The 14296-nt window shown below is 49.7% G+C and overlaps 2 protein-coding genes across 3 annotated transcripts; one reads left to right on the forward strand and one right to left on the reverse strand.

Annotated features, from left to right (window-relative positions):
• The first annotated feature begins 192 nt into the window (after nucleotides 1–192).
• On the forward strand, nucleotides 193–2249 carry LOC143352781 (uncharacterized). Its single transcript, XM_076785623.1, has 2 exons — nucleotides 193–486; nucleotides 585–2249. Exons 1-2 carry the CDS (start codon nucleotides 362–364, stop codon nucleotides 2212–2214), a joined length of 1755 nt encoding a protein of 584 aa, XP_076641738.1. The 5' UTR covers nucleotides 193–361; the 3' UTR covers nucleotides 2215–2249.
• On the reverse strand, nucleotides 2218–13859 carry LOC143352783 (alkaline phosphatase 4). 2 transcript variants are annotated; one of them, XM_076785625.1, is made up of 8 exons: nucleotides 13842–13859; nucleotides 6731–6841; nucleotides 6327–6547; nucleotides 6029–6221; nucleotides 5211–5377; nucleotides 4784–5095; nucleotides 3776–4208; nucleotides 2218–3641 (listed from the first exon to the last, which is right to left on the reverse strand). In XM_076785625.1, exons 2-8 carry the CDS (start codon nucleotides 6813–6815, stop codon nucleotides 3427–3429), a joined length of 1626 nt encoding a protein of 541 aa, XP_076641740.1. In that variant the 5' UTR covers nucleotides 6816–6841; nucleotides 13842–13859; the 3' UTR covers nucleotides 2218–3426. The 2 variants fall into 2 exon arrangements, with proteins under 2 accessions (XP_076641740.1, XP_076641739.1); XM_076785624.1 differs by lacking the exon at nucleotides 13842–13859 and adding an exon at nucleotides 7312–8023.
• Nucleotides 13860–14296: the final 437 nt, after the last annotated feature.

A 14296-nucleotide genomic window follows, 5' to 3' on the forward strand; every position in this document is an offset into this window, starting at 1 on the left:
TAACTTCGGAGACTTCGATGACTTCGAAACTTCGGAGACTTCGAAACTTCGGAGACTTCGAAACTTCGGAAACTTCGAAGACTTCGAAACTTTGGACGCTTCGAAGACTTCCAAACTTCGGACGCTTCGAAGACTTCAAAGACTTCGAAACTTCAGAGACTTCGATGACTTCGGAGACTTCAATGACTTCGAAACTTCGAAGTTCCCTTCGTTCCTTCGAATCTTCGAAGAGACGGAGCTTCGAAAAAGTAACAGCCCTACTTGGGAGCACGGGGCTTCAGACACGAGGCACACAGCTTGAAATACCTTGGACCGGGCAATGGGCATAGTGCCCGCAAACCAGGCTACTCCCCGACAATAGATGGTAATAGACGCGAATGGATATCGGTGCTGGTCGTACGGATCGGTCGTACGAGGTGCTCCATCGGATCCGCATCGTGCCTTCGCCGCGCATTTTCGCTCGTTTTGCTCGCAGCATTCGATAAGGTAAGAGCCATTTCAAATCGTTTTCGCTGACAACAGTTACACACACAGTTCAATAATAAAAGAATTAACGATTTTTATCTGGTGGGTGTGATTTTCAGCGTTGCAACGAGAAGCATGGGCCGCAAGAAATCCGGAAGCAAGGGATGCCGGTCGTCCAAGTCGGGAGGCATCCATGCGAGAAAAATGCGTTGTAACGAAAACGGGGACAGGAACGGGGACGGGATCGGGAATGGGAACGGGAAAGATTACGAGAACGGGAACGAGATCGAAGAGAGTAACAAGTTCTGCGAGAAGCGAGAGGATGGGAAATCCAAAGATCCGATCGACGTATACTCGCGCCTAAGTTACCCTCTGGTGCGACAAAGTTTGCCGGAGGATCTCGACGGGAGCGACAAGGAGAACGCGAGCTTGGAGTTGACCGTGAAACCGCGGTTCGTGTTCGTGTCGAGCCTCTGCGCGGTCTGCTTGGACAGGTCGAAAGTGTTGTGCGAACATTGCCGCATGGTGTCTTACTGTTCGCCGGCGCATCGAGATCGACGGTCGAGGGAACACCGTGATCTGTGCGAAGCTTTGGCGGAAATTCGAGCGTCGATCGCGTCCACCGTTCCCGTCGATTCCAATCACCGTCTCGACGCCGAACAGTATCGGGTCTTCCGGCTGCGTTTGCTCGCGATCCTAGAGTCGAGATGCGGCAGACCGTTGCAGCTCTGGGAGAGGGAGATCGTTTTGTATCCCCGCGTGTGTCGGGTTTGTCGCGGCTTCGGCGAGAATTTGATCTGTTGCGCGGCTTGCGGGATGGAGTGTTTCTGTCCGGGCCACCGCGAGGAACACGGGAAATGGTGCGAAGAGTTTCGAGTGCTGCGAAGATGTTTGTCTCTGCAGCACAAGCACGGTTGCGTCGAGCCGAAAATTCCGCGGCGGAAGCGACGCGAGTCCGTGGTCGACGAGAACCGAGAACGAGTCTCGGACATCGGTTTCGACGAGCTGATGCGTCGCGTGTACGGAGATTGTTCGTACTACCGTGAAATGGACAGTTGCACGTACTCCATGCTGTCCCAGCTGTGCACGATCCCCTTGACCACTCTTTACGCGATGGAAATTTCCCGGTCCGAATGGCGGGACAAGCCGGAGCTGGCGGTGCACGTGCTCGGAGCGGAGTTCCAATTCGAGGGTGTCAACTTGCACGTGTGGGAAAGGATGTTCCTTCATTTGTTGCCGAAGCTGAAGAAGCTCCGGGTGACGCTGGTCGGCCCGGAACTGCAGTTGCCGAGCGGCGTGCCGGTGCATCTCTTGTCGCGGGTGAAACTCTGCTCCGAGTGCAAGGCCGCCGGCAGGGTCGTCGTCGTTCGTTACCGGCCGAACACGCTCTATCACGAGATGTCGCGAACAGAGGGGGTCGCGGAGAAGCCCGATATCGTCTGCGCGTTCAATCCTGGCCTCTACAGGAGGACTGGTTTCGCCGGGAAAGACACATGGCCGGAAACGATACGGGAATTTTCGAAAATGCGAACGCCCGTCGTCGTCACCTCGTACACGGAGCAAGAAATCTTCTGGGAGATCGATCGAATCAAGTCTATCGATCGCGAGGTCGACGTTCTCTTGGAGCCTCGACGGAATCCCTTCGCGTCGATCAAACCGGACCGGAATTTCGTCAGCGATCACACGAATCCGCTTATATATAAAAATTATTACGTTACCGTGGTCGAAGGTAGATCGCTTTCTACGTGAATGTAATTGTTCAATAAACTTTTTTTATTACCGTGCATTTGCAAACACTCTGGCGGAATGCTCTACCCTAGAACCTACATGGAACGGCGTGCTTTCCGTATGCGCTGCGCTGCTGGCGGATCGGTTTGACATGCAGACTCCTAGACTTCTAGATCGGCGATCGATGCGGACGCGTACACACGTGTACAGAGATTCCGCGTGTAACGAAGAATCGCGATCGTCGCGTCGATGGAAAGATTTTTACCACGCACGTTACAAATACGTACGCGTATCGCGTATCGGTCGCAACGTCGCGCGTCGCGAATTGAGAACAGCAACGAAACGCGTTGCACGATTTTTCGATTAGCACCGAACTCGAGTCAAATAGAATCGAATTTCGTATACATTTATATATACATATATCACAGATGAGAACGCGGTGTACATACATAGATCTCGCGTCGCGTCGTACGGGAGAGGAGAACACGATTGATAGGATCGTTCGTGCAGGCTCGATCGCGTACAGGCAATTGAAAATTGCGTAATCGGCTTGGACGTTTCGTATGGAAGAAACCAACCATGCTTTTACAGTCTTCTCCGACCTGTCGAACAGCTTCATTTTTATTTAACTAGCCCGTTCAATCCCCTCAAATCGCAACGAGTAGGCGAACAACGAATCGTTGCGCGACCGAGTGTTTCCGACGAACGGTTGGATCGACGCGTCCGATAAATAATAGAAATCGCAAAGCAACGAATTATCTAAAGATCGGAGACGCTGGCGTTCGTAAAGACTCGCGGAGTCGTTACGCCACCGAATACTGTGAGAATCGCGGACCGTATTTATCTAGGCAGGCTCGCGATCTCGTAGCTTTGTACAGACATAAATACAATGGAATAGCTCGAATGGGATCGTATTCGATCGAGCGTGGCACCAAGCGGCCAAGACGAGGAGAGCGCGAATTATTTACAGCGGAATAGATTGACGTCGCGCTTGCTCGGGGGAGCGGTTTTCGTCAGACAATTTGCGTCCGAAATGACGAAACGCGAATGGGAACGCGGACAGGAATACGAATACAAACGCGTCTCCCGTTTCGGCAGCGTGGCCGTACAAGTGGCAAACTAATAATAGAACGTACGAAGAACGAATGGCACGAAAGGTATCGAAAGACTGGTCGAACGTACGGAACGGAAAGAAATGGAGTAGCGAGAGTGCAGGTTGTTGCCGTCGATCGATCAAAACTTGACGAGTATCGAGAGGACCGCGAACGGCAACAGGGACATAACAAGGGAATGCCGGAGCGTGGTTGCCGAGTTGCCTATTTCGTAAAAGTAACGATGGTACGTGTCGTCGCAATGAGATGGCCAATTGCTGAAGCACGCCGCGTACGCTACCACGTGAGCGATGTAATTCTGTTCGAAGGTACCGCGAATCAGGTGGGAGTACGGACCTGCAATGAAAAACGAAACGAAATCACGAATATAGTATAAACGATACGTAGGTATGTATATCCGAGGAAACAAGGACGAGTCGGGATTCGAGATGCTCGGAAGCGATAAGGATCTGCTTTTGTTCTTTACTTACCCGCTGCGTAAACTCCGACGTCTTCGCCGCCGTGCGTCTCGGACTTTATGTACATGGGGGCCATATGGGCGTAGAGAGGTTCATTGCGCGTCATGTCCTCATCCAGGTTTCTCCACGTTTCGTTGACGTTGTCGGTGTCGTTCCGCCTATGATAAAAGAAACCCGGCCCGTTGGCATAAGTGAGCGTTTCGTAGGTTTGCACATCTTTCGCCTTGGTCGGATCGTTGGCGAACCCAAGAATATCGTTGCCCCGCTTCGGGTAGCCGTTGATCGTGAACGAGTGGGAATGATCGGCGGTTACGATTATCAAGGTATCCTCCAGCGAGACTTGTTGCAAGGCGGCCAGTATAGTTTCCTCGAGTTCCGAGACTTCCCTTAACGCCAGTTGCGCGTAGTTGTGGTGATGGGCTATATCTATTTTGCCACTTTCGACCTGCGAAGCGTCGAAAAAGACAAGGAATATAAGGAATGCGACACGCCGATTCTTTCGCAGCGAAATTTCGAGCCGAAATTGTTAGCGGGGAGGCTTTATCCGCGACCGTGCCGAGCTACAGTGAATTCTCATTACGAGTCAGTGCCAACCTTACAATTTGGAGTCAGTGGAACTACCCACACCACCGTGGTGAGGGGCCGAAGCTCGAGAGCTACGTGCAACATTGTATTGGAGAAAAACATTTTCTCAGTCTTCTTGTCACTATCGATTAGTAGTCATAGGCTTTTATGACTTGTAGACGGATATGACCCAGGCACCTTTCCTTTAGCTGAGGTGGGTTTTTAGTGGGTAGTCTCCGGGGACACTCCCCCGGGGATAGTCCCACATAATCCCGACTTCCCCCAGGGAGGAAAACAAAAGGTTTCCAGCGTACCGTGTGTATTTGAAATGCGACGCTCGGCGACAACCTCAGATTTCATCTAAGAGTCAGTCACCAGAACGGCGCAACTGACTCCTAACGAGAATTCACTTCCTGTTTCAAGATACGTATCGTGGATTTCGGCGCCGGTACTTACCATCAACAGAAAACCGTTTTTGTTCTTCCGGAGCAGCCTAATGGCCTGCGTGGTCATGTTGGCCAGAGTAGGCACTTTTTCCGGCTTGAGAGCGTGGTAAGGAAGATGACTGGGGGCGAAAACTCCGAGGATCTTGGACGTATTCGCGATGTCGAGGGACATGAGATGCTCGGCGCTGGTGACCACCGCGCCCTCGGGATTGTTTTGTGACCAAATCTCCGCCAAATTCTGACCGTCTCCTCGGACGCACGTGTCTGGGTCCGTCGGCGTCATGTGCATACCCATGAGTTGCGCCCCACCGCCCATCATCACCTTCAAAAATCAAAACAATAAATACAATTGATACGCGGGTACTCGTCGGTTACGGTTACGATAATAATGAACAAAGTGCAAAGAGGAGAGAGATTATTGGGAAGAAGAGAATTACCTGGAACTTGCTGCCAGGCTCGTCTTCGATCAGTTGCCTCGCTATGTCCTTGACGCATTGCTTGTACTGCGTCGGGATCTCGGTGTCGCACTCCCAATCGCGATTGTTGACATGCGCGTACAAAGCCGCGGGTGTAGCGTGCGTGATCCGGGTCGTGGTGACGAATCCTGAAACCGAGCGAATCGTTTTTGCTGTGAAAAACCGTTCGAAAACCGGAGAAAACGTCCAGGCGATCGTAATATTCAGTCATTGCTCCGGCGCGGCGCGGTGTAGGTACGCTAGGAACGTTACGAGCGCGTTACGCCCTATATAAAGCGGAAGGTCGGCTCGTGACCTCCTCCGGCGTGTCGTTTTCGCGCTCGTTTCGACAAGGTCTATTCGATACTGATGTTTAACGTTTAAACACCGGTAGTTGACCATGAGCTGGCCCGGTGGACGCGGAGCGGAGCGGCGCGGCGCGGTGGGGTGCGGACAAGCGTTGAGTGACAAGCGACGGAGCGGCGAACGGCGAGCGACTCTAGTTGCGAGTCGCGAGTTGCGAGTCGACAAACGGGAAAACGGGACACGGATCGGTAACGGTAACAACCTGTCGGACGCGTATGCGCGCCTTTCATCTGCGAGCACCTCGAGCGTTTCCACCAATTCTCGGCCGAGGTCGAGCGCTATCGAAATTGTTCTTCTCGTCTTGGTTTTCGATAGATCGTCTCGATCGCTGTTGGTCGCGTTCGCGTGCTCGCGCACCAAACGTTACGATAAACGAGCGCTATAGTTCGCGCGATCTCTCGGATTCGCTGACCGAGGGGACAAAAACCACTTACCGGTGTCCATGCCCGTCTTTTGCGCCCAATCCGCGATCGTCGTCACTTTGCTCGCCTCGTTGACCGTCGGGTCGCAATGATTGTACGTCGCTGTGCTATCCAGACCGATCACGCTGTAACGAGACTTGACGCCGGAAAATATCGCGGTAGCCGTTCCAGCCGAGTCGGGCACCTGTTTGTCCGTGTTGTAGGTCTACGAAACAAAGAGAAGACGCTCCCGTGTATCTTCGTGCATTTTTATCGGGAATAAAGCAGGTGGCCGTGTTTACGCGCGGTATCGCGTTATCGCGGCACTTACCTTGGCGAAACCCGTGTTAGGGAACTTTTCGAAGACCAATTTGTATTCTTCGCCGGTCGTTCCCATCGTTTGACCTTTGAATATACGACCGGCCGTGATCGTCGAGATTCCCATTCCGTCACCGATGAATATCAGAACGTTCTTCGCGCGTTTCTCGTTGTTCCGATAGGCCAGATTCTCCTGGAGATTCTTCTGCCCCATCTTCAGCCAAAATGACATGTCTGCGGCAAGAGGAAATCGGTCTCTCATTCGTTATCGAAGTCTCGAAGCTGTCGAACGGCGCGAAACAAATTTCGACCCGAATCCTATTCTCGTGGCGAGATCGTCTCGAAACAATTCGAAAGGGAGGCGAGGCTTCGAGAGCCAAACCCGTTGGCGCTCGTAGATCGATAGTAACGACAAACCTTCGTAAGTGGTCGCGTTCCGAGGGAGAGCGCTGGATCCGAGAAGTCCCATCAGGACACAAACGATTACGAGCAGTCGACTCATGTTTCCCAAAGCCCGTGTTCCAAAGTCTGCAAAAAGAAAAGTCTGTCTGATCTATTTGTAGCGATTTCGGGCGGATACAATCCCGTACTTTTCCTATCGATTATCGGGAACCAACTATCGTGCGTTTGTTTATCGGGAAACTAATGGAAAATCGTTTTCCAGTAGTTACGATGAAAACAAGGTCGTAAACGCCGACACGATACGACACGATACGACACGAAACGGTGCGGTGGTTGGACGACCGACCCAACGGACAAACGAACGACCGGACGAGAAGGGGTCGACGAGAAACCAGGCGACTCCCTCGAAAGGGAGATATTCGGGTCAGTCGGCGAATCAACGAATTCGGCCCGATATCGTGTACAGCGTACGGTATAATCGTAATCCTAATCGCAGCAGGGCGAGCGATCGCGCACGAAATCGCTGCAACCTGCTGCGACCGGAGAACACGAAATTTCAGAGTTCGAGAGCTACGAAAAATTGGTCCTTCGCGTACCTGTTGTTTGTGGTTCGAGATCGGTCCGTGGATGTTACGGTTGCAGAACGTCGTCAGGCACGTGGCTCGGGACGGAGCATTCTTCGTGAAGCGAATTTGCTGGAATTCACGGCGACACGAGGAGAACGAATCGGCACCGATCGATTATGTTCGATATCGGATCGGCAGTGAGAAAAGTGCGAACGCGAATACGGAAGAACCGATAACGGATGGATCGCGTTTAAGGAACGATCGTTATCGGATGATACAAGAGGTGAAGAAAGGAGCGGAGACGAGACGAGACGAGACGAAACGACACGACACGGCGCGACACGATGCAAAACGACGGGACACCGCACCAAGACTCGGGGAGGACCGATCGGTTTGATTTTATCTGACCGTTATTGCCCGACCGGGTCGTGGTAACGTATTAACGCTAATACAGCGCCACCGAACAAGTTTGTCACTTTATATAGCGTTTCAAAGACCCTGGTAGATTGTGCACGAGGTGGAGAGCGTGCAAGGGACACTGAGAGTACAGATTCTCTAGGAGAGGAGCGGTCGGGGGGGCTCGGGGGAGAAGGGGAACCCCTCGTGCACTGTTAATCCAGGCGTAATTGAGTAGCTCGATGCCCGAGACCATTATGTCTTATGTTCGTGACGGATTAATACGAACGCGGCTTTCCAAGTATCTCGCGACTCGCGAATTCTCTCTTCTCGCCTCTCTTCTCTTCTCTTTCCTCTCTCTCTCTCCCTCTCTCTCTCTCTCTCTCTCTCTCTCTCTCGATCTCTCCCTTGCTTTCTTTAACAATTGCCTTCCCATTTCGGATGCCGTGCGATTTCCTTTGAAATTTTCTGTCCCACTCCTACCGACCTATTATCGTTTCAGCAATTCGATTTCATCGTATCTATCGAGAACGCGACCGATGCGTACTCTCCGCGTGATTGCTTTTCAACTTTTAACAATAGATAATTATTGAGAAAAATCGACCGCCTCGCGAAACATTAGGACACTTTTCGCTATTGTCTCGCAGCTTTCGAAACGTATCGATTTTATCGGAAACGTCGCGACTGGCCGCGAGTTTCTCATAAAAATTGAATCTTTCGTTCGGGGAAGGGGAAGGAAAAATTGACCTCGGTAGAAATCATGGTTGCGACAGTCTTTGCAATCCTGTCGCGTTTTTCCGACGCCTTTTGTCTATTCATCGTTGATAGATGAACTCGTCGTTGATGAATTCGATTCTAGTCGACTCATCCGAAACGGATCACAGCGATCGCACAGAGAGGAAAGATCGGTCCCGCCAATGGCGTGGCCGAATTCGTCCGAAACTTCGAGAGGTGAGGCAGAAGCTCGGCTTTCGATTGGCGCGAGATATCGGTGTGGCTTTGCTTTGCTCCACGCTCCACGCTCCACGCTCCACGCTCCATGCTCCACGCTTCATGCTACACTCCGGCTCTCCATGCTCCGACCACGTGTTGACTTATTACGTTATTATTGGCTTTCTTTCTTGTATCTATGCCAGTGAATTAACGTATCTTCTTATGGTCGGTGCGTGATCGTTGTCGACGATCCGTTTGCGCGCGAAACAACACCGTAATCGTCGCCAGCGTGATAAAAATCGGGCATTTCGTTCGATACGTCTCGAATCTCTCCAAGCTTACCAAAATCCACAATTTCTTTCTCTTAACAAATTGTTTCTGTTATCCGGCGATTCAACGACGCAACGATTCCTTTCTCTACCGCGAACAATAGGTCTATCGATCCCCTTTGTCGATGCCCGATAAGCCGGTAAACATGGATTGAAATTTTTTTCGGTATTGCCGGTATGCGAATCACGTTCGCTATCGAACTTGCAACACGGCCGATGCATCTCTCTATCTCGTTAATTTCATCTTTTGTATTTTAATTGTATCGACGTTACTGATACGCGCGATACAATTTCACCATACGCGACATCAATCTCGATCGATGTTGACACGATCGAGCTCAAATCGGACAAATCGTTTAGCGCAATGCCTGCGCGTAAGCGTCCAAAAAGCGTCGATGTTAATCGATACTCGAGCATCAGGTCCACGGAGCCATGTATTTTTCCGTGATGGATAATTAGGCGAGTACGGGAGCCAGCTGCGAAACTCTTGTTGGCTTTCGATCGTGCGACGATCTCGATTTCGTTCTGTCGATAACGCCGGCGACGAGTGACGTCTAGCGTCGCGGAATTGCATTCGTAATATGTACGCAGGTATAAAAAGAATGGAGCAATCGTTTGACACACGGATGCACGCCTGTGTACATGCACGGTCAACACGATGCTCAGACTCGTGTAAGGCGTTTCCGTGTTTGCGTGTAGAAACGTCCGATACGGGGCCGTTCGCGTTGACGAAACGGGATGAAACGGGATACGACGGGAAGAGATGGGGGCAGACGACACGTGATAACGCATGGCGATACGACGCGATACGACTCCGGATGACACACAACGATTCAGCTTTCGGCCGAATGATCGCGTGCCAATGAGCGATCGGATCTTATCGATAAGAACGTACGAATCGGAGAGCTCGAGCCTTGGAACTTTGATCGGCTCGAGAAATCCGATGAGAACTCGGTATTCGCGAGCTGTCGGCCTTATCATCGATATCACGGCGTTTACGCGCGACCGAATCGCTATCGAGCCACCGATTGTTCTCTTCGGATACACGTGTACACATGAAAAATGGCCAGAAATCCTTGTGTCAAGAGAGAAGGCTTCCGGATAGAGATAATGATTTTCTGACGCGATAGAGGAAAGCCGATTTCACGGTTGACTTTGATATTTTTCGTTTGTCCGTTTGTCCGTTTGCTCGGTAATCTGGAGCTCCGGCCCCTCCCACTTAATCATTGGTGGATCCACAAACCGCTACGAGAACACAAAGATCACGTGAATCGGCCGCATCCACGTTCACGGTGTCTCGTGCACGATGTTATGGCATGCCATACCGTCGGCTTCGAGTGACACGTCGAAAATTAGCAAAACTGCCAGCGAGAAAAGTCGTATGCTCTCGTCGGATTTGCGATGCAACGTATGTCGCGTCGTATGCCGTGTCCCCCGCTGCCCACCTGTTCGGCCGCTCAATTTGTCCTTATTCGAGTATACCGTCGACACGGTTTCCTCCGTTCGAAGCGAGTTCGATCCAACTTGGGCGATGCGCTTCGATCCCCTCGATCCGTCACCGATCGAGCTCTATTCGCGACCCAAGACGATACAGTGAATTCCCGTTGTAAGTCAGTGAAAGCTTCACGGCTGAAAGTGATTAGAACCGCGGGGTATACGATGTACAGTGAATTCTCGTTATTAGTCAGTTCCGCCGTTCTGGTGACTGACTCTTAGACGAAATCGGAGGTTCTCGCCGAGCGTAGCATTTGAAATACACAGGGCACGCTGGAAACCTAAGCGTCATATCCGTTTACAAGTCATAAAAGCCCATGACCGCTAGGCGATAGGCGGAGAAACGAACAGCGAAGCTCGAGAGCCGTCCGTAAATATCATCGGAATTATATCATATTTGGTTTCATTTTAATCAGAGAAAAGCCACGAATATGTTGGTGAAAGTTTCATAAAAAAAGTAACGAAAAATAAAGAAGTTTTGTAATTGGATTAGTAGTGGTCTTCTGGTCTCACACCGATATAGCCGACAATGTGTGGCGACGACGGCTCTCGAGCTTCGGCCCCTCACCGCGGTGGTGTGAGTAGTTCCACTGACTCCAAATTGCGAGGTTGGCACTGACTAGTAATGAGAATTCACTGTGTCGAGCTTCGCTGTCCGTTTCTACGTACAACATTTAATCAGAGAATGACACTTTCTCAGGCTCTTGTCACTATTCGTCTCCATGTCATAGATTTGTAATCTAAAGTTTGACCTAGTTTATGTCATAAATAGACTGCGGATCTTTACGCAAACTAAAATTTTTATACATCAATTGCAATCTATATAAGTAAAAATTTATTTTGCTCATTAGTAATTTTTATATGTTAAAAATGGTATGGCGACATTGTTAAACTCTTTTAATGTTTTTAGTGTTTTGAATTGCACCTACTAATTTTTGTCATAAATGCATAAAATCCACAGTCTAGTCATAAACCTATGACATAAAGACGGATAGTGACGTTTGCGTTTCCAACGTTCGGCGAGAACCTGATATTTCCTCTAAATGTCTCTAGCCAGAACCGCGCAACTGACTAATAGCGAGAATTCACTGTACACATATATCGTCGCGTCTGAGTTTCCTTGGCATTCGAGTAGCCGCGACGCGTACCTACGCGTACTTACGGGGCTGAGATTCTTCTATTTGTCGAGATCAGAAAACAGATTGTAGGTACATACCTACAACGCTATTTCGAAACACACGGATGGATAACGAATAACACCGTTTCGGCTCGTTTGCTCGTAAAACGAAGATTACGTACGGCGAGAAACTACGATCGGCCATTAAAATTAGGAATTATTACGAATATTACCGAGATTAGGTGGATCGCGGGGCAAACATGGTCGACGATTGTACGTAAGTACCATCGTTTCATCATTTACTTTTCCCATTTGTTATCTTTGCTGCGCTTTGGTACGCATGGCACGGGGTCACATAAACGCGTACAACCGAGCTTTAAAATCCGACGGAATCTAAAGAACTATAATGCACGGATTCAAGCGGATTCACGGATAAAAGCGTAATTTAGGTCCGCGGAATACGAATACGAATTGGGATACGATACGAAACACGAAGGAGGTTTCAACGTTTTATCAACTCTTTCGCGCGTCCATTATGCCGGATTTTGGAAACGTTCGTAGCCTGGAATCGTAGTATGATGGAATTCATCGAAAGAATTCCTCGATCGCGTTTCGATCTTCGGCTCCGCCGCGTCGTTGTAGATATAATACAAACGATCCATCTTACGAATGGAACGCGTTCGAGCTGAAAATTCAATCTTTCTCAATTTGAGAAAAAGGCGATTGTCTGCTCGTGTTCATGTTCCTGTTTGCCAACCCGCCGACTAGGCCCTTTTTTTCGAACAAGACTCTGCCGGAATCGAAATACAGTAAATTCTCGTTGTAAGTCAGTGTAAGCTTCGCGGTTGAAAGTCATTGGAACTACCCACAACACCGCTGGGTATTTTCACCGGAGGACATTTTCTCAGGCTTCTTGTCACTATCCGTCTCTATGTCATGGGTTTAAGACATAGAGACGGATAGTGACATTTGCGTTTCAAGCGTGCACTGTGTGATTTCGTCTAAATGTCTCTCGGCGGAACCGCGCAACTGACTTATATCGGGAATTCATCGTATGTGTTCGCTGTGCGCGTTTATCGAACCGTTTCTCGTTGTCCTCTGGAGCCTTGTCCGAGCGACGATTCCGTATACGGAATCGCAGAGTAAATATAATGGGATCGGACCTCCGATATCCGAACAAAGTCACCTGGACATTCCGCTATACCGAGTCACGGGGCACCGACAAATTCCAATTGCCTTACAAACGTGAGAACATAGAGTTATGATTAGACTGCAGACCTTTGTACAAAATAAAAATCGTCTGCACTCATTGCAAGACATAGAAGCCACGTAGGAATTTATTTCTCTTTCTAGTAGTTTTATTAAGTTGTAAGAAATGTATTGACACTCTTAAATTCCTGTAATCTTTTTGCTGTTTGAAATAACACCCACCCATTTTTGCTATAAATGCATCAAATCCGCAGTCTAGTTATGATATAGGGACGGATAGTGATATTTGCGTTTCCAGCGTGCACTGTGTATGTCAAATGCAACGTTCACCGAGAACCTCAGATTTCGTTTAAATGTCTCTCGCCGGAACCGCGTAACCGACTTATAGCGGGAATTCGCTGTATCTTATAAAGTTCAATCCTTTCCTTTCTTCTCTTAGAGAAGAAGAAGGCGATTGTCTGCTAGTGTTCATGTTCATGTTTGCCATCTCACCAACTAAGCCATTTTCTTCTTTTTTCGAACAAGACTCTGCCGGAGTCGAAGTAAACGAGAGGATGGAGGAGGATCCTCCGTGTTGGCAAACGAAAGCTGAAACGGTTCGCGCCGTCTTCATGTGCCGCTTAACCTGTCGGCGCTTCTGTCGCAGCGCTGTTAACCCGTTAGCGAATAACCAACAGAGAATGATCGCGCGCGGGGAACGATCTCCTTCGGAGCAGCCTCTTTCTTTCCGCGGGACCCTCGATCTTTTATTTCGCTTCGATTTCACATGTATCATGTATCGTTTGCGAATGCGAATAAAAGACGTGTATCGCCCCAAAGATGTATCGCTCAAAGATGTCTTGGCTTTCGGTTTCCGTCGTCGTTGCGTTTAGTTTTTCGACGTTTTATCTCGAGTCGTTTAACTCTCGAATGAGTCGGTTCCACGTTGTGAAATATCACTCTACCAAGCTCCAACTTGATCCTCGAGCTTCGAGGATCGTTTCGAGGCGCGAAAGTCTTTCAAAATTCGGGAACGTTCGACGAAAGGGAAACGAACGGGACTACGAGACGGGAAGAATTAGGGGAGTGGCTGTCGTACTTACCTCGGCTAGAGTTTACCGCAGCGCGGCATCCCGATATGAGTTCTGAAGAAAAGTTCTCGAAGCCGATCTTGGAATCGGTTCAACGGTGGTAAGTATTCATTCTAAATCTACTATCACAGCTTGCTCGGACAAAGATATCAATATTCGATCGAACCACCCCTAAGAGGAAACCGGGACCATCCCCTACCTGTCCGCGACTGCCGCTTCCCCTTATACTCTCACTCGGTTAACCGTTTGAAAAGAAGCTTGCGACGCGACAAGACGCGACAATGGAGCATGAGATCGTTACAAGGGACCAGTATAGCCAGCAAAAGTTTTGGTCGGTGCGCAATTCGACCGACATGAAACACGCGATTACAATCACGTTAAATGGTAGAAAACGCGTTTCGCCGCACCGAGGACGAAAGCGAAAGCAATCGCTGGTAGAATCAACTGAATCGAACGGATGATACCGA

The sequence above is a fragment of the Halictus rubicundus genome, chromosome 3 (genome assembly GCF_050948215.1).
Source record: "Halictus rubicundus isolate RS-2024b chromosome 3, iyHalRubi1_principal, whole genome shotgun sequence".
Taxonomy (NCBI): domain Eukaryota; kingdom Metazoa; phylum Arthropoda; class Insecta; order Hymenoptera; family Halictidae; genus Halictus; species Halictus rubicundus.